The following is an 18,563-nucleotide window of genomic DNA, read 5'->3' as shown; positions in this document are numbered from 1 at the left end:
CTCCCTATGGCCTGGCCTTGGGAAAGAGGGTGTTACACTTCCTTGATTGAAAAAAGAACACACAAGCAAAACTACACACTGAAAACCCTTTCCACTATGCCAGCTAGAGAATTTAAGTACCTATGCTAAATCCCCATCTAGGATATGAATGTGAAATCCCACATGGTCGGAGATATGTATCCAGTCTACTCTGAGTGGCTTTCACACAAAGTCTGATGCTAACACATGAGATAGACATCATCTCATGAAAAAGATGTACCTTTTTCCTCAGGCACAGTGGATTACAGTAAGCTATCTACATTTAGATAGATGTATCTATCTAAATCAGAGAAGGCAATGGCACCCTACTCCAGTACTCTTGCCTGGAAAATCCCATGGACGGAGGAGCCTGGTAGGCTGCAGTCCAGGGGGTCGCTAAGAGTCAGACACGACTGAGCGACTACACTTTCACTTTTCACTTTCATACATTGGAGAAGGAAATGGCAGCCCACTCCAGTGTTCTTGCCTGGAGAATCCCAGGGACAGGGGAGCCTGATGGGCTGCCGTCTATGGGGTCACACAGAGTCGGACATGACTGAAGCAACTTAGCAGCAGCAGCAGCATCTATCTAAATCCAATCCTGTATCTGTGTATGGACCCTTACTTATTTCCAAGCCTTGTCTCTACATTGGAAATTATACGATAGTTTCATTGTATGTCAGTCAGGTTCATGGAATGTTTAGATTGCAATTTATAAATATTATTATGACTTTTTTTAGGTACCTAGTAGAAGAAATCAAGAAAAGAGAAGGATTCAAGTTACTGATGGAAGTAAGTGATTACAGAATTGTACTTGTGATTTTGTCAGTCAACAGTGTTGAAGGTGGTAATTTTCTAATCTGTTATATTTCATTGGTTTTTGTGTTGCAGACTTAAAAGCAAGTCATTAGCTTAATTCAAAGAGTCCATTATGTTAATTTATTCTATTAGTGAGTATTTTTCCTTTGTTGGACTCACAGAGAACACTTGCCTTTGAGTATTGAAAATTAAAGTGCTCGATAATAATTACCCAGGATAATATGGAATAAATTATGACCTCTATCTTGATATATTAAGTTGCATAATGATTGTACTGAAAATACTGAACTGTGTTATAGTGGGGCCTGTAGGTGAAAAATCAATTAAAGTGAATGTACAGATAGTTTTCTCTTTTTATAGAATAATGAGAGCTTATTAGCTTGGAACAATGGGAAATAAGTCATTTTGTTGTTGGATTGTTTGTTATAAATAAGAAACAAAGTGGTTACAAAGAGAATATTGTTTTTTTCTAAAATATTAATGTATGGCTAAAGTGATAAAATATTATTGAAATCTGATTTTAAGAAATATGAAATGTTAGGTTCAGTTAGACCTTCTTATAGTATATACTTTGTAGCAACTTTTAAGATAATGCAAAAATCACCTAGAGGCTGTAGCCTAGGAATCTATCCTGTGAATAAGCAATCTGGCTATATTTTGGTATTTATTCATTCAGCAAGATTTATTGAGCAATTGCTGTGCGGTGGAGATGCAAGACAGGGAAGCTCCCTGCTCTTATGGTACTTACATTCAAAGGGAAAGTAACAGGCAATTAAGCAAGCAGATTGTTAAATGGGGAACATCAGGGTCGGGGAAGTCTTAAGGAAACAGTAAAACAGATACTAAGGAAACAATAAAAGAGATACATGAGAGATAATAAATAATTATGAATAGCTAATTGGACAGTTCCAGATGTGGGAATAGAGAGATAAATAAACAAACATGCTGAAATGGCGGCGGGGGTGGGGTGGCCTGTTTGGTTTGGGTGCAGGGAGGGCCCCAGGGGCTTTCTTGGTGCTGAGACCTGCTGTGCGTTGGTGAGAAGCATGCCAGGCAGAGGTTCAAGGGAAAGGCGTTCCAGGTGGAATCCACAGACAACCGCAAGGCATGAAACTGAAAAAGTTCTGCCCCCTTGAGGAGCCAAAGGAAGGTGCATCAAGCAAGGTTAGGGTATAGCAGGTGCTGGTGTGGAGAGGTTGGCAGAGACTGAGTCTGCTGGCACCATGTAGGTGCTGGTAAAGGCCTCTGGCTTTTGTAATACCCCCTTGAAGTGTAATTATCCTTGAAGAAATTTTAAGCAGAAGGGAGTCTGATTTCCATTTGAAAGGCGGTGCTGGATGTCATGAGAAAGAGGGGGGTGATGGTGAGGGGAGGACAAGAAAAGAGTAAGCGAGACAAGTTGGGAGACCAGTGCAAGTAACTCCAGTGGGGTGTGAGGAGGGCCCTCAGACAACTTTGGGAGACACTCCTGTGGAGACTCCTGGCCGTGGATTTCCTCACTGTCTGCCAAGGGGACGTCAGGTCAGAAGGTTCTAACAATTCAAACCCCTTGAAAACTAGAGGTAGAAAGGGACTTGCAAAAATAGCAGAAGAATCCATATTTAAATGACTTTCTAATAACACTAGAAAGAAGCCAGAAGACATGTAGAATGTGGAACATTCCACAGGACAGCTGATGTGGTTTCAGCAGGTCAGTGGCATGAAGGAAAATAAAGGAGTAATGATAATCATTTTCAGGGTCAAAGAAACCTAAGAGACAGGACAGCCAAAGGCAACGGGTACACACTGGAATCCTAGTTTAAAGGAGCTAATTATAAACAGTAAATTTTGAAACAGTTGGGGAATTTCTCATATGAACTGGTAGGAATTATCAGTAATTTTGTTAGACATGATGATGGCATTGTATCTAAGGAAGAAAATGTCTGTATTTTCTAGAGATACATACGTATCATGTAAGGATGAACAACTGCATGATTGGCTTGAGTCTGAGTCTGAACCACCTTTTTTATTTTCTTGACTTTGAGTTACCATTTTGCATTTTCTTGAGATTGAATTACTTCTTTATTTTCTCAAGTTTGAAGTGCCTTCTTTATTTTTCTGGTGGTGGGAGCTAAAAGGCTTACTAAAAGTGCTGTACACCTCGGAATTGCATGGACTTTTGATAGAGCTGAGAGGAAAAGTGATGAGGAAAATTATGAACTGATTTAAAAGTTGTCTATATATTCTTCGTAAAGGCTTAATATTTGAGGGAGGAACCTGTTGCCATCAGCTTTAGGGAAATGCAGGCATTCACATCCTTGTAATGAAAGTTACGGTGGATTGTAATCATCAGGCAGCCTCCTGCCCTGGTTATTTTATCTCTGGGAGCCAGATGGCCCCAAAGCAGGAAAGATGGTTTCTTCAGTGGTCCTCCAGAGTTCCTACTTACAAGGGATTCTGTATGTGATCTGCATGTACCCCTTTTCTCTGTATCCATTTAGAGAAATAATAGACCTTGACTGTCACATATAAGAGTCAAGTTGATTAGCCTCTTTTTGTTAAAAAAAAAAAAAAAGCCTTCCTTGGGTTGATTAAATATAAGTCGAATGCATACTTAAGAGAAGAGATAACACAGGTTCGATGGGAACCCAGGTCTGTAAAACTGCAAGACTGTCAATTTACGAAAAACCAAAGTCTGTCATGGCTTATATATTTTTCACAGATGGCAGTGAGAGTGTTAAGTGGAACATTAAAATCTGTAAATGCACACCACCAAACAGCATATCCAATACTTGAATATCTTTTCCTAAAAAGAATAAAAATAACATATATGTTCTTGAAGATGATTGAAACTTATCATTTCAAATGAATTCTGCATTATTCATAGGCCCCTGCAAATTCTATTTTTCTATGTTGGACCCAAGATCTAATAGATGGTTTCCTAGAGGTATATACTATCATTCACATATTTTATTTTGATCTCTTGGGAGAGTCCTAATTATTCAACTTTTTGTTTTTCTCTGCCTGAGTTCCGCCTTAGAAAGAATTATTTAGGTTTCATCGACTTTGCGAGTTACAAAGGATCTTCAAGGACATCTAGTCAACTGCCTGCTCGTTGCAGGAAACCTCTCTTGATAGTTCTTGTAACAGGAAGTCAACTTCTGCCTGAACACTTCCTATGTAAGAGAATTCAGTTTATTCCTCTTCCAGGGAGCTCTAATTACTTGTATTCTAATACTTATAGAATCCTACTCTTAAAATTCAGTATGTATCAAGCATATTGCAACTTACAGTTTTTTAAACATAGTTTTTATGTAGTTATATTAGATCACAACAATCTTATAAATGCTAAATCCAATGCATGTTCTTTAATCTCCTTGTTGGATTTCTGCATCATTTTGCACCATTATCCACTTTATCCCTCTTGAAATTCGCTCCTGTTTTGGCTTCTTTAGGTTTCTCTCCTAGTTTTTCTCCTTTCCATATGACTTTTTCTTTTCCAGGTCTATAAGAAAACCCAGTTTTCTCCATCTGGGTACTACTTCAATGTTCTGCAATCTTCTGTCTTAGTCCTTTCTTGTGTCTACACACTCTACCTGAAATGTTGTATCCATATCTAGAGCTTTGTCATCAATCATCTCAATTATGTCTCCATCCTTGATTTGTCTCCTGAACTCTAGTCCTTTGTATGTCCTGAAATTTTCAATTAGGCTCTCTCAGGAGCCTCAAATTCATCATTTCTAAGGCTGAGGTGTAGCCATTTTCTTTATCAACAGTTTGATAAATTCATTTTCCAGATGAATTTTTGGAATTCTTTGCCAGTAGAGCTATGAGCCAGTTTCTCTTTTATTAGAACTCTAATCCATCTTTAAAAAGTCTAGGGACTGCCTTCACTGTTTCCCTTCCCCACTCCTCCAGCCACCACTTAGCTCAGGCTCCCCCAGGTCGGCACTGTCTCCCGACTCATCCCCAGCTTCCAGTCAGACCTTTTAGCCCATCTCCATGCTGCAGCCACCACGAGGGCCCTCTAATAAAATGAAATCTGTGCCCTGGACTGAAACTCTCCAGTTGCTTCTGGGATGAAGCCCCTCTGCCCAGCATGGCTGACGAGGAAGCCCTTCACCCTTCCTCGGCACACACTGACATCTGCTCATCCCAAGCACTCATCATCACCCTGGGCACACTGGCTTCTACATGTGAGCTTGTTTGCTTTGTCAGGAACGTTTCTTGGGTTTCTTCTTTTAAAATACTCATCCCATTGCAGTTTGATCACCTGTATCTTTAATAGCTTTATTACTATTGTCTGAGTTCCTGGAGATAAGCATTAAGAGCAAGTCACTTTTCCCCACATTTTATATCTAGAACATAGAAAAATTTTGAATTCTATTCTGTTTCTTATTAAATTGAATATGTAAGTTGCCCTTCTTCTGACATGCTATGATTTTTTTCATGGTCCCCTTCTAATATATTGGCAGAAATTACCACAATGATGTGTCTCACATAGTAGAGATTTTAATGGTGCTGTTTATCCACTTGTAGAGGATGTATTTTCCTACCAGTATAGTTCCAGATAATAGTTGCTACATAGGAGAGTGCCTTCTGTGTGCCATATGCGATGGTAAATATTGGAAATAATCCCTTTACTCATCAAGCCAACTCTGTGGGGGTAGACAGTGCAATCTCCATCTTGTAGATTAGGAAGCGGAAGCTTAGAGAGCTTGGACAGGTACCTGTCCAAGCAAAGACCTGGTGAAGCTGGGATTCAGACTGCATCCATGTGACTCCAAAAGCCAGGCTCTTTGTGCTACCAAGTGCTGTCTTTGGAATTTTTCAGTAGTGTAACTTAAAATTTGTGAGCTTGAAGTCAAATAAAATCCATCATGACCCCCTTGTCCATTCTATATTTGCATGACCGATCATTTCTGTCTATGCTAGATTCTACAGTTATACTTATTAAAAAGCATAGCGCTGGCTTTTATTGTGGTGGTGGTGGTGGTGACCTAATGATATTGCAGAAAGGGAGAAGAGTTTCTTTTGACAAAACTCAGTTTTAGAGAACGCGAGCCACTACAGCTTGGTGACCATTGACCTTTTTTCCCCAAGAGTCACATATTATTTGCTCGATAATCCTTGCTGGAATTGACATCAAAGCACTGGCTTTATTTCTTGGAATATGTCTCCTTTCTTTCTCTGAGACAATCAGGGTAGAATGAACCCGTCTTTTCTTTTGTGACACTTCTTTACGTCTTGCTGCTGCTGCTAAGTCGCTTCAGTCGTGTCCAACTCTGTGTGACCCCATAGATGGCAGCCCATCAGGCTCCTCCGTCCCTGGGATTCTCCAGGCAAGAACACTGGAGTGGGTTGCCATTTCTTTCTCCAATGCATGAAAGTGAAAAGCGAAAGTGAAGTTGCTCAGTCGTGTCCGACTCTTAGCGACCCCATGGACTGCAGCCTACCAGGCTCCTCTGTCCATGGGATTTTCCAGGCAAGAGTACTGGAGTGGGGTGCCATCGCCTTCTCCTCTTTACGTCTTAATGAATTTTAAAAAATGATGACGATACTTTCACTGCTATAGACTTTTTGTGCCATTCTATCACCTGCCTGGTCTGGACACTTGGATTCCTTCTTATGCCTTCTCAGTGTTACAGTGTTAGACAATATGGGCTAAATGTGGTCTTAAGACACCCAAGAGGTCAGGCTTTCATATATGTAGGCAATTAAGTGGCATGTGAATAATTCTACTCTGAAAATACAGGTTAGTGCTTTGAAGGCACTTGAAGAAAGTCTATATAAAATAAAAGCTACATAGGCAGAGACAGGAAAACTCAATATGAACACTCTTTGTGAACATTCAAGGTTTATTGTGGTTTTTTTAACTTTTTTTTTTCAAATTTTAATAATTTGAGGAATGATTTATCATAAAGGTGTTCCACCAAATGGCACGTCAAATTTCCTCCAGTGAAATGAAATGTCAAAAAGGCTTCACCAGTTTTCAAATGTCATAGCACTGAAGCCACACCATTCTCAAAGAGGCTGGGCAAAGAGATCCCAGATTTGTCACTTCTGAAATATCTAAACTGAAACTGACTGAAGGAAGAAAGCTTAAAACGTGGTTCAAAAGGCAAAAGTCCCAAATTATAAAATATTGAGCAGATGTGATAGCAGATAGAAACGATTGCAAAATGATTCACAATATTGCCATGCAAATAAAAGAGAATGGTGAATTTAATGATGTGTTAGTCACTCAGTCGTGTCTACTACCCCATGGATTTGTAATCCACCAGGCTCCTCTTTCCATGGAACTCTCCAGGCAAGAATACTAGAGTGGGTTGCCATTCCCTTCTCCAGGGGATCTTCCTGACCCAGGGATTGAACCCAAGTCTCCTGCATTCCAGGCAGATTCTTTACCATCTAAGCCACCAGGGAATCAGATAGAAGCTACTGCCAAATGATTCATAATGTTGCCCTGCAAATGAAAGAGAATGGCTAATTTAATGATGTATTAGTGTCTAATAAGAAGACAAAAACTGCACAATAATTTGAAGTGGGGACATGAAATGTAAAGAATTATAGTGCTTGGGACTTCCCTGGCGGTCCAGTGGCTAAAACTCTGCAGTCCCAATGCAGGGGGCCTGGGTTGGATCCCTGGTCTTAGAACTCAATCAGAACCCACATACCATAACTAAGACCCAGTGTAGCTAAGTAAATAAATTAAAAAAAAAAAAAGAATTATCATGCTTGCTTTAACAGCACATATATTAAAACTGGAGTGATACAGAAAAGATTAGCATGGTCCCAGTACAAGGATGATATGTAGATTTGTGAAGAGTTCCATAAAAAAAGGATTATTAACAGGGGATTGGAGTCATGGGAGATGCCTCATAAGAGAGAAAAAGAGCTTTAAAAGTACAGAAATAGCAGATGATGTAGAGAACAGCCATCACTTCTAGAACTGAGACAGAGCATCAGACAAGAGCTCGCCTCTGCCCAAACCTGAGATCCAGAGTTGGTTGGAAAGAGTGTGTATGACTCACAGGATGGCAGGCACATCCCCCAAGGTGTCAGGGCGGTTGGGTCTCTAGGAATCCACCAGCTGGAGTGCTGGAGAGCAGGACGCTGATTTCAGGGCACTGCTGAATCTTGGACTCACTCAAGCTGTCCAAGGCAAGTTCGCCTAGCTGGCGGCCTTCCCGATGAGATCCCTGGAGGAGAGTGGGCAAGGGGAAAACCATTATGGATGCCCACCCGTGGCCAGGCCATGTTGAAGCCACCTCAGGGTGTGGGGCTGGGGGACGCTGTTGGGGCCACTTGGTGCTGGCCACCAAAACTGCCGGCGAGAGCCCCACCCACTGCAGGAGCCCCGTGAGATGAGCCAGGGGACAAGGAGGAGTCCACTCCTCCTCCGCATCCCTCCAGCACCCTCTGCTGATAAAGCCTCTGATAGGACCAGATGGCAAGGAGAAATATTTATAGTGTCCACCTCCATTATTGCAGGACATACAGAGAGGGTGGATTTGGAGCTGAGAGGCAATAAATTGATAACTGACATAAATGGTATCTGGAACAGAATCCTTCGTTTACATAAAGACACAAATTCCTAGAATCTAGTGACAGATAAGAACTCCATTTTTTTCTACTTTCTAATCAACCATAGTGACTTTATTTATTCAATAACAGATTTGTTCACATTAGATGATTAAATAATTTGAAGGCCCGACATTCTAGTCTAGAAAAACCAAATTAATCATAAATTAGAAAACCAAGTATAAATTGTGTAGATTTGTAAAGACTGTTATAGTCTCATGGTAAATGTTTGTGGAAATTGACTAGAATTACAAAGTACTGCATTTTGAATTACTCTCTGTTTTGAAGACTTGTAGCTCCTTTTTTTTTTTTTTTCTTTTTTTTAATCTTTTGACTTTTTTTTTGGTCAAACTCAATAAACCTGTTACTGACTTCAAAGGTGAAAGGATGATCAGATCAAGAGCTTATCTTGTTGAGCTAGGAATGTTTCCGGGCTATCACTTGTAATTTAAAATCCACTAAAATCCAAACTCTCTATAGTACCAGTTTTGATTTTAGGAGATGAGATGATAGCCATTTCCTCTCTCTCTGAAATACTTTGAAACTTTATGCTGACACTGGTTATTACCTACAAACTGTGTTTGTGGTGGGAAAATGGAAGTCATTTCCGAAACTATCAGCACAAAGAATGCGATGAGGAAGGTGCCAGGTGGGAGGGCACGACCCATGGTCTTTTCTGAGCACAGCTTGGTGTGTCTGAGTTGTCAGTCCTCAAGGTAATGTCTGTTATCACCTGGTCATTGAGTACAAGTCTGTGATTGCCCCTAGCAGGCCCTGCGTTTATGTCTCTGTGAAAACAGCTGCCTGAAGCCCATTGTGAGACCTTATTCCACATTTAACCAAAGTATTTCTAATGGAAAACCAGATTACTGGGGAAAATAACTGGGCCACTTTAGACCAGAAGTTCTCAAACATAGATGATGTGCAGCTCACTTGAGATCACCTGAAATGCTTCTCCTTAAAAGTTAATTTATTAGCTAATTTATTTCTTTGGCTGCATCAGGTCTCAGTGGAGGCACGTGGGCTCTTTCGCTGTGGTGTGTGGGCCCAGTAGTTGCAGCGCTCGGGCTTAGCTGCTCTAAGGCATGTATGACCTCTCCGACCATGGATCGAACCCATGTTCCCTGCACTGGAAAGTGGATTCTTAACCACAGAACCACCAGGGAAGTCCCCTGAAATGCTTCTGAAAATGCCAGTTCTTCAGCCATTTCTGTGATGCACTGAATTGCACTCTGGAGGTGCTGAGCCCAGGGGCTAAGTGTGGTCTGTGATCAAGGTCTCTAGTGGACTTACACCCTTCCCGATACTGATACTCGAAGGTCAGGAGTCAAGGTGATGTCTTTTTTTTTTTTCTTTTGGTGCTGTATTGATCAGGGTCACAGCAAGGCTGGTTAAGTAAAGCCCAAGTATGTCTGTTATCAACTCACAGGTAATCAGTGATTTTGCATTTGTCAAGTATAGGAGGAAATAGAAGACAACTTTGGCTACCTTAAACAGAGAAGGAGTTGTTGGAAGGAGATGTGGGAGATAATAATCAGTTTTCAGTTCAGTTCAGCCGCTTAGTCGTGTCTGACTCTTTGCGAACCCATGAACCGCAGCACGCTCCCTGTCCATCACCAGTTCCCGGAGTTTACCCAAACTCATGTCCATTGAGTCGGTGATGCCATCCAACCATCTCATCCTCTGTCGGCCCCTTCTCCTCCTGCCCTCAATCTTTCCCAGCATCAGGGTCTTTTCCAATGAGTCAGCTCTTCACATCAGGTGGCCAAAGTATTGGAGTTTCTGCTTCAACATCAGTCCTTCCAATGAACACCCAGGACTGATCTCCTTTAGGATGGACTGGTTGGATCTCCTTGCAGTCCAAGGGACTCTCAAGAGTCTTCTCCAACACCACAGTTCAGAAGTATCAATTCTTCAGCGCTCAGCTTTCTTCACAGTTCAACTCTCACATCCATACATGACCACTGGAAAAACCATAGCCTTGACTAGACGGACCTTTGTTGACAAAGTATTGTCTCTGCTTTTTAATGTGCTGTCTAGGTTGGTCATAACTTTCCTTCCAAGGAGTAGCATCTTTTAATTTCATGGTTGCAGTCACCATCTGCAGTGATTTTGGAGTCCAGAAAAATAAAGTCAGCCACTGTTTCCACTGTCTCCCCATCTATTTGCCATGAAGTGATGGGACTGGATGCCATGATTTTAGTTTTCTAAATGTTGAGCTTTGAGCCAACTTTTTCACTCTCCTCTTTCACTTTCATCAAGAGGCTTTTGAGTTCTTCTTCACTTTCTGCCATAAGGGTGGTGCCATCTTCATATCTGAGGTTATTGATATTTCTCCCCACAATCTTGATTCCAGCTGTGCCCAGCGTTTCTCATGATGTACTCTGCATATAAGTCAAATAAGCAGGGTGACAATATACAGCCTTGACATATTCCTTTTCCTATTTGGAACCAGTCTATTGTTCCATGTCCAGTTCTAACTGTTGCTTCCTGACCTGCATACAGGTTTCTCAGGAGGCAGGTCAGGTGGTCTGGTATTCCCATCTCTTTCAGAATTTTCCACAGTTTATTGTGATCCACACAGTCAAAGGCTTTGGCATAGTCAATAAAGCAGAAGCAGATGTTTTTCTGGAACTCTCTTGCTTTTTTGATGATTCAGCAGATGTTGGCAATTTTATCTCGTATTGCAATTCACGTTTTGCTGAAGCCTGGATTGGAGAATTTTGAGTATTACTTTATTACCGTGTGAGATGAGTGCAATTGTGCAGTAGTTTGAGCATTCTTCAGCTTTGCCTTTCTTTGGGATTGGAATGAAAACTGACCTTTCTCCAGTCTTGTGGCCACTGCTGAGTTTTCCAAATTTGCTGGCATATTGAGTGCAGCACTTTCACAGAATCATTTTTAGGGTTTAAAATAGCTCAACTGGAATTCCATCACCTCCCCTAGCTTTGTTCTTAGTGATGCTTCCTAAGGCCCTTGACTTTGCATTCCAGGATGTCTGGCTCTAGGTGAGTGATCACACCAGAGGGACAAATGAGGGCACCTCTGGGTGTTTTCGTGTCAGGCACTATAACTAATGCTTAGTTAGATCTGTGTTGAATCAGCTTCTAACTTAATTGTGTTTATTCTTGATCTTGTGCTCATCCCGTATCCAGAGGAAATAGCACTCTCTGGGTACACCAACTGAGAAGAAAATTTCCCAATAAGCTGTACCGAAAGTAAGGCAGGATGGATGTCTAATCTATCAGATTCTGGTGTTACCAACGTAAGACACATACAATGACTCAGAGAAACTAGCTTAGAGTTGAACTGCATTCTAAGATTAATTAACAGCTTTCAAACTTTCTTCCTCTTCAGCCTGAATATGCCAATATTTGCTTTTGGTACATTCCACCGAGCCTCAGACAGATGGAGGAAGGACCTGAGTTCTGGGCAAAACTTCATTTGGTGAGTAAAAAGCACATCACATCTTTCCTTCTGAAGAAGTAGATCCAATGCCTGTTATCTATTGAGCCTGTAAATAATTCCAGACTGGCAAGATCGTCTTGAAGTTCTAGAGAGGTGGTTCTTAGTATATTAAAAGCTAAGCACATGCCAAACAGTTATAAGCGTTGTTTACATTTGACCAGCCAACACACTTGACACACACACACAAATTCAAAATAATTATGCTGTTTGCAAAATGGTTGTAGAATGTATGCGAAGTTCTAATATCGGTGCACTTCCGAGCATGTGATCTGGAGTGGCTGATGTCGTACGTCGCGTGGCTTCTTTCTTCATCCCCACTGGAATTTGTCTGTGACTGCGCATCACCTCCCTAGAAGGCAACCTTAACGTCTAAATCTGCTCCCCTTCATGAATGTGAGACTTTCTGTTCTTTCTGTCAACAAAGACCCTGCATCTCTTGCCCAAGGGACTAACGTGATAAAAAAGAAAGAGATGCCGGCAAAGAACGTCAGCTTGCCATCGAACTGAATATGCTGCAGGGAACCTTCACACACAGTTGGGGAGGGCTGGCCGTCCAGAGTGAGGAGAGGCCTCGGGCGCTGGGGACTTCTTGTGTCCCTCCTGCACCTCCCCCAGCATGGCCCTGCCAAGGAGCATCCTCCTCCTAACCCACGTTTCCAAGAATTCTGAAGTCTCCCAAGACGACCTTCCGTGACCCCACCTTCCCGCTGCATATACGGAGTGCAGATTGAATTGAATGAGCATCCCCTGAGCACTCTGTGCCCATCATGTAAAGGGCGAGTTCTTGGGTCCCGTCACGTCGGAGCCCTGTATTCCTGTACCCCCTGCCTGCTCCCTCTCCAGCACAGTGAGCTAGCTATATGGGCCTGACTGTAACAGCTCCTATTTGCAAACCCCTCTCTGCCCTCAGTGGGGAAATCAATGATAGTTTTAACAGCTTCGATAGATGGTACCCCTTCTCCTTGCCCTCTAGAAGAAAAGGGAAAACTTTCCAATCAGGTGCTCACTATGCCTGGCCCAGGAGATACACATGTAAGGGACTTGGTCCCCGTCCTGGGAATCTCGTATTCTAGGAGACAGACGAGTAAAGAGATCATCACAAGGGAACTCATAGGTGCCTAGATGGAGAGAAACCCTATAAGGCAGAGAGAAAGGATATCACCCTAGTGTGTGTGACAGAAGATCCAAATCTTGAATAGTAAGCAGCTGCCGGTCAGGTGGGTTCCAGGAAGAATCACAGCATGAAGGCACAGAGGCTCAAGAGAGGAGGGCGTGGTGGAAGACCAACAGTGGGGTGAGGGGCAGGCGGAGGGCAAGATGAGAGCAGCGGGTGAGTGGCATGCGCAGATGGAGGCCCGTCTCCCACTGCAAGGTGCTTGGGATTTGTGCCTAGTCAGGTGGGGGTGGGACGATCATGACCTTTAAGCCATAGCCACCTGGATCCTTACCTGCAGCATCTTCTTTTGCCTCGGGTCACTTTCTGTTTATTTGTGGCTCATTTCATCTCCTGCAAGGTAGCACAGTACATACCCAATATATAAATACTCTACCTCTCCTTGAACCTGCGATCAGGTAGCAGAGATAGGGAGAGATGGACAGAGTTACCTGTGCCTTTGCCTAGACAAGCCTTCCATGGGCCACTTCAGGCAGGATCTGGCTTGCCTTTCATACATCACACGGTGCAAATGAGAAAGTACTAAAGAATACATTTCAGACTGGAAGTGACTCAAAAGAAACAAGAGCTTAATGGTGTGAGAATTTAATCGTGATGTTTGCTTTGATGGAATGCATCAGGCATTGTTTGGCGATGTGGGGGATAATTGCTAACAGCTGAGAAAAATATGGTGGCCATTCTTCTCTCTTTCTGATTGTTAAGAAAAGCACACGAGAAGGTGATGTTCATCTTTTATGGACCATTGCACGGACATGGATCAGGACAACTAAATAGTCCCTTTTATGTTTGGGGATACCATGGCCTCACTCTTCCTTTGTTTAAAGAAATATTTACATGATCTAATCTCAGAAAATTTGAAATCAAGATGGGTATATAAGTTAAAATCAGATAAATCAGCACATAATACAGTTTTAATCTTAACTGGAAATTGAATATGAATCGGGGCCATCTCTTCTCCCTGCAGTTTTTGCCAGCATTTATGCTCTCATGATTAACATCCGTGAATCTCCATCTTTTCATTTTGGAAACGCTTTTCTGCCAGTTAGAACCTTGGGGCCCTTGCCCAGGCTAGTATCATCCGATTCTAATTGTTCTGGTTTCTTCTGATTCATAAACACGTATGTTGCAGATGAATCATCATGGGTGCTCAGCCTTAGTTTCCTTTTAGCCTTTCTCTTCGCATGGATGTGTGTGCATGAATTCTGCAAGGCAGGGAGGCGTATATATCTATTGATGATCTATGCGATTTCATGCTTACTGTAGTATGAGAATGCAAGCGTGTGATTTATAACCTGGAGTGTACTTAAAGCACACTTGAAATTTGTTTCGGGGTTTATCTTGGTTGGAGAATCACAAACAAATAAATAAACCGAATAAGGCTTTGCCCGCCCGCATCAGACTCGTGTCAGACGGAGCTGTCCAAGTTCAGCATCAATGGTGTGAGGAGTCTTCCCTGTGGCAGGAGGAGGGGAGGAAGATTATTTGGTAATGAATCTGGAGTTTGAGTGTGTCCGTGTGTAAGAGTGTGCGTGTCTGTGTGCGCTCACGTGCACATGTGAGACGCTTGTTGAGAACACACTCTCCTGCTGCTATGAAAGCGCCTCTCTGACCCTGCGCACCCACCGAGTTCCAGACTCCTCTTGAAGCTCTCCTCCATTAGAGCTCTTCTTTTTGTTTTGTTTTGTTTTTTCAGGCTTTGTGGCCTTCTAGGTCTTCATTAGTTCCCCAAGCAGATTGTTCTTGCATCTTTTCTGGTGTCTGTCTCCTGTTTATTTTTTCTTCTCTCCACACAGTCATACCTACTGCCCTGTTTTATCTCCTCATTTTCCTCCTGAAGGCCTCTGAATGCTTTCCTTGTTCTTCTAGTCATAGCTTTCCACCCGATTGACCACCAACCACTGTTTATAATAAATTCTGTTGATGTTCTCTTTATTCTCTGAAGATGAAACCAATAGAAAATAAGGCCTACCTACATGGAATTTTGTAAAAGGTAGCAGAAGGCATTACTGGTCATATGAAGGAATAATAATCTTTAAAGATATGTATTTTACTACATAGACATTTGGCACAACAATATTAGAAGACGTGAGGAAGTGATAAGAGATCCTTACATATCCTCTTAGAATCACTATGAATATGACTCTTAAAAGTTATTGCTGATGCAAATAATAGGAATGGGGTGATGATATTAGAGACATGATTTTCTTTTTTCTTTTTTTCATTTTTATTTTTGGCTGTGCTGTGCGGCATGTGGGATCTTAGTTTCCTGATCAGGGATTGAACCATGCCTGCAGCACTGGAAGCACAGTCTCAACCACTGGGCCACCGAGGAAGGTCCCGTAATTTTCCAAACAAGACACACAATTCTTGGTAAAGCATTGAAGAAGACATTTTCCCTTGATTTACATGATAGTAGAAAACTTGGTGTTTTTTTAAAACGGGCATAGAATAGTTTGCATTTGCTTGTGAAACAGGTTCTGGTAACCATAATCAGGCTCTTGGGCTCCTGCATTTCCAGCAGGACATTTGAAAGTCCTGCAGGATGTGGGGCAGCTCTTTCTGGCTCAGGACCGCTCTGCACACAGCAGGGCAGCTGGCATCTGGGTGCCCAAGCGACTGAACACCAGTAGCAACCCCCAAACATCAAGAAAACCAAAGTATCTGCCTGACTTCCCAGAATATTCCCTGGAGGTGTAGTACCATTCCCCTGAGAATGACTGATCCACAGGATACAATCTAGTCCATTCCGCTTGGCATCCAAAGGCCTCCATATCTGATCCTCAGGCATTAAAATAGCAAGACATTTTTCAAAACTTCAATATTCAGCTATAGGGAATTAGTTCAAATATAGAATACAATTTATATGCAAATTAGTAGTGTATAGACAATTAAAATTTTGTTCCAGAATAACATATTCATAATTTGTTATTAACTGGAAAGATAAGTTATAGAACAGTCACTATAGCATGATGAGGGAGAAGGCAATGGCACCCCACTCCAGTACTCTTGCCTGGAAAATCCCATGGACGGAGGAGCCTGGTGGGCTGCAGTCCATGGGGTCGCTAAGAGTCAGACATGACCGAGCAACTTAGCTTTCACTTTTCACTTTCATGCATTGGAGAAAGAAATGGCAACCCACTCCAGTATTCTTGCCTGGAGAATCCCAGGGACGGCGGAGCCTGGTGGGCTGCCATCTATGGGGTCGCACAGAGTTGGACACGACTGAAGCGACTTAGCAGCAGCAGCTAATATAGAAGTGTCTTGAAAAGAAAGTGAAAGTCGCTCAGTCATGTCCGACTCTTTGCAACCCCATGGACTATACAGTCCATGGAATTCTCCAGGCCAGAATACTGGAGTGGGTAGCCTTTCCCTTCTCCAGGGGATCTTCCTAATCCAAGGATCGAACCCAGGTCTCCTGTATTGCAGGTGGATTCTTTACCAGCTAAGCCACAAGGGAAGCCCAAGAATACTGGAGTGGGTAGCCTATCCCTTCTCCAGCAGATCTTTCCAACCCAGGAATCGAACCAGGGTTTCCTGCATTGCAGCTGGATTCTTGACCAACTGAGCCATGAGGGAAGCCCAAAATATTTCTAAGTGTAACTTGAGATGGTGTCCTTCTGATGATGGGTGGGATGTCAGTTTTGAAAATACTCTATTATGTCTTGCCTACGTGCCTGCTTAGTTGCTCAATCATGTCTGAGTATTTGGGACCTTTTGAACTATAGACCACCAGGCTCCTCTGTCCATGGAATTTTCCAGGCAAGAACACTGGAGCAGGATGCCATTTCCTCCTTCAGGGTATTTTCCTGACCCAGGGATTGAATTTACGTCTCCCGTGCCTCCTGCATTGGTAGGTGGGTTTACATGCTGAGCCATCAGGGACAGATACTATATCCTCTTTCCCCAAACTGTGAAGACCAGGGATAAAATGCTCTTCTCTTAGGTATTCTCTCAGGGAAAGATGTTATTTTGTACAATCTGTCAGATACTCTGTTAGTTATAAGCAGTTTCTTCTGGGTCATCAGGGGTCAAGGAGCCTCTTAGTCCCTTGCATGCAGCCTCTTCAGAGTCAGCCCGGGAGGCTGGCTGCCCCTTCTGCTGGAGGAGGTGGGTGCTTTGTCATGCAGCTTTGATGCCTATCTCTCTTCCCTGTTGTCTCCTCATGGTCTTTCTAAGTAGCTCTCCTTTGTCAGGTCAATACAGTTTCAAGCAGTTAAAGGTTCACACAGCTGCATGTTGGGGATGTGTGTATAAAGGGGAGGTTCACATAAGTTGTCCTTTGTATTCAGCAGCAGTTTCCAACATGTAAAATATATTTGTCAAAACGGTGTTGTTAATTTATTTCATACATTGCTTTCTGGTCTTTAAGCATTATTTTCAGACATATAGGGAAGAGTTTTCCCAGATTGTTACTTGAACCACACCCCTCCCCCAAGAAAGCCAAACAAGTCTAGATATTCTCAAAAAAAAAAAAAATTATTTTTTTCTTTCCTTTATTTTTCTCCCCATGTTTAAGAGTTTCTCATGTTTTTGTTAGACTTTTCTAACTGACTGTGCAAGAAGTTCTGAGTTTTTAATTATCTTTTGAAAATTTAAGTTCAGAAAAATGAAGCCAGTGTCTCTAAAGGCTGGCACTGAGTCCATGGGCCCGAGGTCAGGACAGGACTGTGTCTGAGAGAAGAATGTCCGTGGGCATGGCCTCTGGCAGCTCACTCACTCCAGCACACACTTGTCCACTTGTGACTGGCTGATCCATGGGGTACTCAGGATAGCAGTAACGGGAAATGAGACCAGAGCACACAGCCGCAGCCACATTTCCCGAATCCCTGTTCGTGCCTCGGGTTTGCTCTTAAGCACACAGTCATACATATACTCTGTGTGATGGTGGGAGGATGACTGGCCTGGTCTGTAACATTTACAGATGAAACAAGTTGATCACTTAAACATGGCAGTTTCTTTAGTCTCTGCTCAGATCTTCAAGCTTGTCTGAAATAATTCTGAATCTCCAGATCCATCACACTGAGCCCTGAAGAACTGAAGAAGCTGTTAGTTTCATGGAGCACTTACCACTGTGTCCTGAGTATAATTGTATTTAGTCCACTCAGTCAGGAGTTGCAAACCTAACACCTGTAGCGGTGAGCCAGCAGACACAGGAAGGAAGCAGACGGGGCATGGCCCTACAGGGAGTGGCAGACGGGGCATGGCCCCGCAGGGAGTGGCGGACCGGGCATGGCCCTGCGGGGAGTGGCGAGGCTGTGGCCACCTGGCGGGGAGTGCTGGTTCCAGGCACCCGGAGCAGCCTCCGCTCAGTCCCTAGGGATGGCTGCCATGTGGGCACACAGACCTGGCTTTCCAGGCCTCCTTATTTTTTAAAGAGATTCTAGATTTATAGAAACTTATGTAAACTGGCCTTTGCTTTTAAATGTGTAAATGTTGGCAAACGGAAAATGTGTTAAGGCCAGCGGGATCTGGCCTTCAGGCTTTTAGCTTGCAAAGTGAAAGAAAGTGAAAAGTCGGGCAC

The 18,563-nt window shown here is 42.8% G+C and overlaps 1 protein-coding gene and 1 non-coding gene across 9 annotated transcripts in view; both read left to right on the top strand.

Moving 5' to 3' along the window:
- GADL1 (glutamate decarboxylase like 1) overlaps positions 1–18,563 on the top strand; it is a 650,110-nt gene that overhangs the window by 569,584 nt on the left and 61,963 nt on the right. For all 8 annotated transcript variants that reach the window (XM_044934156.2, XM_044934155.2, XM_044934158.2 and 5 more), the window contains 2 exons: positions 759–810; positions 11,758–11,847. In XM_044934156.2, the coding sequence (XP_044790091.2) occupies positions 759–810; positions 11,758–11,847 (142 nt within the window). The remainder of the gene's footprint in view (positions 1–758; positions 811–11,757; positions 11,848–18,563) is intronic.
- On the top strand, positions 7,555–7,657 carry LOC112581304. Its single transcript, XR_003105838.1, has one exon. It is a non-coding gene; the product is annotated as a U6 spliceosomal RNA (small nuclear RNA).

Source organism: Bubalus bubalis, chromosome 21, assembly GCF_019923935.1.
Source record: "Bubalus bubalis isolate 160015118507 breed Murrah chromosome 21, NDDB_SH_1, whole genome shotgun sequence".
Taxonomy (NCBI): Eukaryota; Metazoa; Chordata; class Mammalia; order Artiodactyla; family Bovidae; genus Bubalus; species Bubalus bubalis.
This window is presented reverse-complemented; position numbering and strand designations above follow the sequence as displayed.